The sequence below is a fragment of the Oreochromis aureus genome, linkage group 14 (assembly GCF_013358895.1).
Source record: "Oreochromis aureus strain Israel breed Guangdong linkage group 14, ZZ_aureus, whole genome shotgun sequence".
Lineage (NCBI taxonomy): Eukaryota > Metazoa > Chordata > Actinopteri > Cichliformes > Cichlidae > Oreochromis > Oreochromis aureus.
The window spans coordinates 21,305,396-21,312,568 of record NC_052955.1 but is presented as its reverse complement, the minus strand read 5'-3'; the positions used below and the strand labels follow the sequence as shown (position 1 = coordinate 21,312,568).

At 40.5% G+C, this 7,173-nt stretch overlaps 1 protein-coding gene across 1 annotated transcript; it reads right to left on the bottom strand.

Moving 5' to 3' along the window:
* Positions 1-1,747: 1,747 nt before the first annotated feature.
* Positions 1,748-4,803, bottom strand: cryba1a (crystallin, beta A1a). Its single transcript, XM_031746689.2, has 7 exons — positions 4,720-4,803; positions 4,223-4,557; positions 3,663-3,729; positions 3,385-3,503; positions 2,974-3,115; positions 2,511-2,653; positions 1,748-2,290 (listed from the first exon to the last, which is right to left on the bottom strand). The coding sequence occupies exons 3-7, from the start codon at positions 3,699-3,701 to the stop codon at positions 2,143-2,145; spliced, it is 591 nt and encodes a 196-aa protein (XP_031602549.1). The 5' UTR covers positions 3,702-3,729; positions 4,223-4,557; positions 4,720-4,803; the 3' UTR covers positions 1,748-2,142.
* Positions 4,804-7,173: the final 2,370 nt, after the last annotated feature.

Genomic DNA, 7,173 nt, shown 5'->3' with positions numbered 1-7,173 from the left:
TTGTCATTTATTAAAATAAAAATGGTAAAAATGTAGAAGAAAAATTATGTATAAGTCCCAAAAGCACTCAACAACTCATCAAATATACTACATTTGGCTTTAAAACGGTTAATTTTACTGGAATGGGGGACTGATATAAAACAGAATACAGTCTAAGAAAGTTTTTATGATATTTTATACAGTTTTAAAGCATTTTAAATTCATATGATATTTTGATCTCTTAAGTATATTGTTTCATACATTGCATTGTCTTTTTCGTTTTTATATTATTACATACGGTTTTTAATTTATTATGTCATGCAACTAAATAAATGTAATGTTGCATGTGTCCTGTGCAGTGATAATAAAGGTTTTCTGATTCTGATTCTGAAATCTTTTTTTTATAATAGTATCTATATTTGCTGCGGTAACATATAGTTACTCCTTAATAACAACAGGTATTAAACATGCAGACTTCTGCAAGAGTTTCAGCTCCCCGGGGCAGATTAATATTGATTATTATGGCCATCGATGAAACAAACGGACATTACAAATGAGTCACCAAATGCAGACTTTAAATAGCCTGTAAAAATGTGTGGGGCGTCATTAACTCATTATGGGCCTCGGTTGACTAGACAAGAAGGAACTGCCAAAAGAAATGGAGGTCTGATGTCGGTACACCACAAGAATGAACACCTTATCTGCAATCTCTTCACAAAACCAATGTTTAGAGCATAGAAATCAACGTCTGTATAAGCCAGTCATTTTAGGAACAAGTGTCAACAGATTTAGTGTCTGGAGAACAAAATTATCCCAGTTTGGAATATCCTCCTGTGGGGTTGTATGATCACCACTAATGAGAAAGAATGGATGCTACCAATATTAGCAAATTCTGCAAAATTGCAATCCAACGCATCTCTCAGAGCCTTCAGATTTCAAAAAAACAAACCCTCACATTTTCCAGGCTAGGATGTACATGCACCCTAGAAATCTTTCAATGCATGTATTTTTCTCCTTTCAAAGGTTCTGAGGAGACTTCAAAATGTTTCCAAAGTGCTTTGTTTTCCCTGAGCTGGTAGCAAGTTGTAGAAGTTTTTGAAACCCCCGAGGTGCTTAACTTCAGACAGCTCTGGCTAAACTATAACTGCAGGGGTTAAAGCTGCAGCAGCAAACTAAACTAGATCTAGGTCTAGATCTAGGTTTAGCATCAAGGATCTAAGAATTTCATTGTGTGGTTTCCTTATCAGTGCTGTTGCTTCCTGCTGTTAGCCATTATAAGGAAGTCCCAATGCATTTTCCAGTTTGCTCTGGCTCTCACTGTGTGGATAGATGGAGCAGCAACTAATCATCTAACATGTCCTGATTTTAAAAGCTGAATTTTTTTTAAGTAATTAGTCTCATTTCCACATTAAAAGATTCAAGAAGATGCCCATGCTTTCCAATAATTAACCAGCTTTAGTACTGGCTAATGACACTCCTTGGGCAAAATACTAAACCTTGAGTTGCCCCTGATCAGAGTGTGAGTGATGTGATTGGGTGACTTGTAGTAGAAAGCACTTGTGAGTGCTCAAATGGAGTAGAAAGGTGTTATGTAAGTATAAGTCAATTTTGCTTCTATTAAGGCGTAAAACAAAACGTGACTACCAATATACCTACTATCCCTTACGTGCTCCCAGCTTCTTTTCACTGCAAATAGTCACAGGTAAACAGAGAAGCCTAAAGTAAAGCTCGCTGCTTTAAAATAAATCACAATTGAGCATACCAGAGGTTAGCAGCAGACTCTTTATTTAAGTTGCCTTCTTCTTTCTTCTTTGAACACTGGCAGCACCACAGTTACCCACAAATATGAGGAGCAATGACTCTGAGTGACATCACCACCCTGCTGCTGCCTTGAGGCCTGTTTTTAGCGTCCTCCTTTTCTTTCCTCAGCGTGGCATCAGTCAGGAGCTTCTCTTCAGTGGCCTGTTTTTAACTTTCTTTTATTCTTCTCATGTTTTCTCTTTATTTTCATTTGGCAACAGACAAGAAAAGTGTCGTAAACATCTCGATGATAAAGCACCAGAAGGTGCTGGAATGATTGGGTTAAGGGTGGAAGAGGAGGAACAGGAGGGAAGATCTGGAGGAGGTAAAGAGCGAGAGGCTGGGAGAGGAGGCCGCGGGGTCTCATTGCTGGATTCGGCGCAGCGACTGCACCTGGAAGGACTGAGCGTGGGAGCCCCACTCTCTGTAATGTTTGTACTCGCCACCATGACGGTCACACTCCATGATGTACTGGTAACCACGGTAACCTGGAAACTGGTAGCACACCCAGCTGGTGGAGGAGGAGGAGGAGAGGGGAATTTGTGGTTTAGACAGCTAGTGAAATGAAATGCATTTAGCAAAATATATGTGAAGCTACAGGAGGAAAAGACAACAGTTAGATGCTAGTGGATAAGCCTGGAAGCCACTATCACTTCACTTCTTCACTTATGCCATTTTTAACATGTGCAAAGCCTGTAAAGAGTAATACAAGTTCTGATGTCGAGACTTACGCGCCGCTCTGAACTTGCATAGATCCGATCTCGTTGTTGCCCCAGCCCATAGCCTGCAGGGAGGGGTAGTCATCGTTTATCTCCCACTGGCGCCCCATGAAGTTCTCCTTCTCAAATAGCACCATCTTGGACTCCTTGTGATTCTGTGCGAGCATGAGTCAGCCAGGAAAAACAAACAAAAGAACACAAGATGTTGTTGATAGGTGTATGGATATCAGTAGTAATGAGGTAGCAACCTTCCAGGCGTAAAAGAGTTGCACAGTGATAATCAAAATTGTGTGATTTGGGTCCAAAATCTATGCACTCCATTCTATTTTAGGCTGCACTCAGCGCCTTTATTAGTCACTCTATTGAGCTGTACACACACATGGGACCATTTCACGAGACAAATACTTTTTTTTTTTTTTACATTTTGTATAGATGGTGAAAAAGCAGAAGCTGCTGATTTAGGACAGAAACTCACAGCAGAGCAGATGGGGCGGAAAGACATCATCCTCTCAATGTGGTAGGCGTTGCTGCCGCTCCATGACTCCCAGTAAGGGTACTCTCCCCTCTCCAAAACAAACTGCTGGCCACAGAAGCTGGAGTGCTCATATCCTGCCCAGCTGCCATGAACAAACAGAGAGACACATGAATGCATCGCTGGATCACAGGAACACAGAGCAATTAGAAGACATCAGGCAAATGTTTTGTATATTTAAAGAAAGCTTATAGTGAACTTTAAATAGTTATAAGTGAGGTCTATAAGTAATTTCAGGTGTGATGTTTCGAGTTTAAGTATTGACAGATCTTTCAACATCTTTCTAATAAATGATAAATGTGTTTTAGGTCACACTCTGGTTTCAAGATGTTCTTTTCTCTGTGGGTGACTTACGCGCCACACTCCACCTTCAAGGATCGAATGTTGTCAACGCCACACTCCATGATGTTCTGGCAGGCTGAGGTAAACTCCAGACGCTTCCCCTGGAAATTCTCCTGGTCATAAACTGTGATCTGGAGCGGACACAAATGCATACATGTAGCATGCACATGTTGCGCGCACACACTGATGTGTGCACAGATGCACACGTCACACATTTATCAGGCCAGGCTTGATATTTAAAAGCATTATCTTCTTTTGTTGTTGATCCATGACAAGGGCATCAGACTCACCTTCCATGGTCCCAGTGGGTTAGGGTTGTTCAGAGCCATGCTACTTTGTATTTCGGACTTGATTTACCTTCAAAGTAAAGAGCATAGCATTTATTAAACATACAGCTTATCATTCACACCTCTTAAAACAATAACGACCGTTTCTGCAGTTTTTATGCAAAATATAAGAGGATCTTGCAGACTGTCATCATTTTATGTGTCATGTTTGTGTGTCTTTTTTTTTATTTGACCAAATTTTATAACAAAATTTACAAAGTTCATTAATTAGAATGTTTTGACGTATATAACAATACTGCCTTTGTCATATATGTTTGGGTTTGAAACAGCCAACAATAGGAAATGCTCCACACTTGATGAAGCCACGTTCGGATGTAGACATAGTGCATATGTGTCCTCCCTGTGTGTGGTCAGTACACCTTTGCATATGCATGTCTGCCCTCTGTCTTTACATTCATGTGACTCAGCGAAATCCACAAAGAGAAAAAAAAATGCAAAAATGTAAAGTGACAATAGTCTGCACAAGGTTGTATAGGCTGAATGGACTGAGATAGAGGGCTTACCTGACCGGCCCCAAAGAATAGCTGTTCAGTGCTCACAGGGGGCTCCACAAAAACGATGTCCTGACCTCAGAGTAAACGGACCTATTTATACATGTCGGTGCTGAAAAGCAGCTGGGCCTGTGGGTCGGGGCAGGAGTCAGCACATTGCTGCTCCGCGCATTGTTCGGCGCTGAGCTGCTGGGCTTTAGCTGCAGTAGGACTGGATGGAGGGCACGGTGCCCAGTGCAGATAAGCACAAGTTCCAAATGGTCCATGACCGGTGGGCCGGACCAAGTCCTGGCACGGCCTAGTCTGATAACAGATAACAGATGTGAACAGTCCTGGCAGAGGCTGCCCTGCAAATAGGAAAAGCACCACAAGTAGATTTATGTTAGAAAGCAAAAAAATAGAAAAAAGATAGGCAAGCATAGACTTTTCATCATTAAATGTTTTTCAAAATCTAGGGGGACTTAAAAATGTTTCTAATACAAAAGATAACTTGTCTCTTGTTTACTCACAAGGTCTTTCCAGAATGCGAAGTGCTCTGTCTCAGATTTGTACATCATGTCCGCTTCTACTGACCCCACATCTCCGATCCTTTCACCTCTCCCCTCTCAAATCAATGTGCACGCATGCTCAGTCATGCAGGCAGACTGTCATGGACAGAGACAGACATGCAATGGCTTCATTCATGCACTCACACATGCATGCAGAGCTTACAAAGGACACGCAGAGAGAAAACCATTTACACGAGAACAACTGACCTTCCAGTGTACACGCATCTTCTCCCTCCATACTGCTATTACTACTGTTAATAATGATGATAATAATAATAATAATAGAAAGGAAAAGGGAGCCAAAAATTGCTTTGCACTAAAAAGTCAAAGGCTGTTTGTGAATAGGTGGCATTTCACATGTTATTATTATGCACCCTAATATGATTTTGTATTTAAGGCAGAAAACATTAATAATAATTTCTGACTTAATTCCCTGCAAAGAAATTCATACAAGCGTCTTTACTGGCTGCGGCAACAACTACACTCTTTTTGCGAAGATTAAAGCTTCACATTCTGCATATTGTGGGTCAGTGAGGAAAAAATAAAATGCTTTGAAGCAGAAAACCTGTTGGAGTTTTATCTAAGAAACCTTTGGTTCAGCATTTGAATAATTAACCACTTGATTAAACATGGACACTGTGAATTCTTTTTATTTTAAGTGAAGCTGTTGTGCTGATCTTACATTCAAGGCTGAAGAGCTAAATCATTGTGAAACTCAAATATCAAAAAGATACAAGTACAGTGTTGAAATCAGTGTAACCCAAACTAAATGGAAAGAAATATGTCACCAATATAGAAAAGGCTTGGGATCATTGTCCTGTTGAATGACCAAGCTTCAGGAAAGTTTCATCTGTCTCACATTTGACTCTAGATCACTTTAATATACAGATGAGTTCATGGTTGACTCAGTGACTGCAAGGTGCTCAGGTCCTGTGACGGCGAAACAACCCCAAATCATCGCTCATCCACCACAGTGCTTGACAGTTGGTATGAAGTGTTTGTGCTGATAAGGTGTGGGGGATTTTCTCCAAACATGGTGCTGAGCATTATGGCCAAACTTCTCCATTTTGGTCTCTGTTCAAAGGAACCTGTCATGTTTCGGCTGTGTGCAGGCAGGAGAAGGACCCAAACGCAAAACTCACCACGCAGGAATTAAACTCAAAAAGCTGCTTTATCGCAGAATGGCATGAAAACCATAACAAAACTAAACTGGGACATGGATAAACTGACACACAGGAAAACACAGCCATGAGGGAGACTACGACACTGACAAAGAGAAACACAGGACTTAAATACACAGAGGGATAACGAGGGAATGAGACACAGAAGGAGAGCACAGGTGGGAGTAATCAGGCTGGACGAGACAAGGGAAGCAAAACTAGGATCACTCACATGAGACACGGACCTTCAAAGTAAAACAGGAAACACACTGACTGAACTCAAGACATGCAAACTTAACAGCAACTGAGCAGACAGAACATAGGGATCTGAAACATGGGACAGAAAGGCACAGTAGACACAACATGGACATAACAACGCCACAGGGAAAGAGTAAAACAAAACACAGAACCTCTTAGAAAATAAAATAGGAAACATAATGAAATGCAGACATGACTACATGAACTTGACAACATAACAGACATGAAACACATGAAGGGCAAGGGAGACTAAACAGGGGTTGGAAGACACAAGGGGAATCTAATAACAAAGAACTATAACAACCTAGGCATGATAAAAAATGAACTTAGAAAACCTGAAGGGCTTAAACATAAACCATAAACTAAAAGTCAAAACGCTGGATCAAAAGACCCAGGATCGTGACAGAATCAGAGGTTTTGTGGTTTGTTTTCTCCCGATAGCCATACTGGTTCAGTCCTTTTCTGATAGTACTGTCATGAACTTTAACATTTAACATGCTAACTGAGGCCTTTAGTGTCTGAGATGTAGCTCGTGGATTTTTCACAGTTATTCTGAGCATTGCACAGTCTAGTGCAGATTTGGCAGGACGCCTATTTCTTGGGAGATTGGCGACAATCTTGAATGTTTTCTTCATTTGAGTATTTTTTCTTTCCTTCTTCTTTTTTTTTTTTTTTACTGCAGAATGACTAATTTCTAATTCTTTGAAAATAGCCTTAATTTCATATTTATGGGCAGCAACAATTGCTTTAAGATCATTGTTGATGTATTTCCTACTTGGCATTGTGTTAGCACACACCTGAATACTACAGACCAGCAAACTCCTAAAAGTCCCGCTTTTATAGAGTTGCTCACACTTGCTGTAGTTGTTCACTAAGGTGTATTTACATAATTGTAGAACCTGCTAAGGACTAGATTATGTTTTCATTGTGTCCGGATACATAAAATCTGAAAATTGAAGGAGAGTGTACTTGCTTTTACCATGACTGTAAAAAGAAA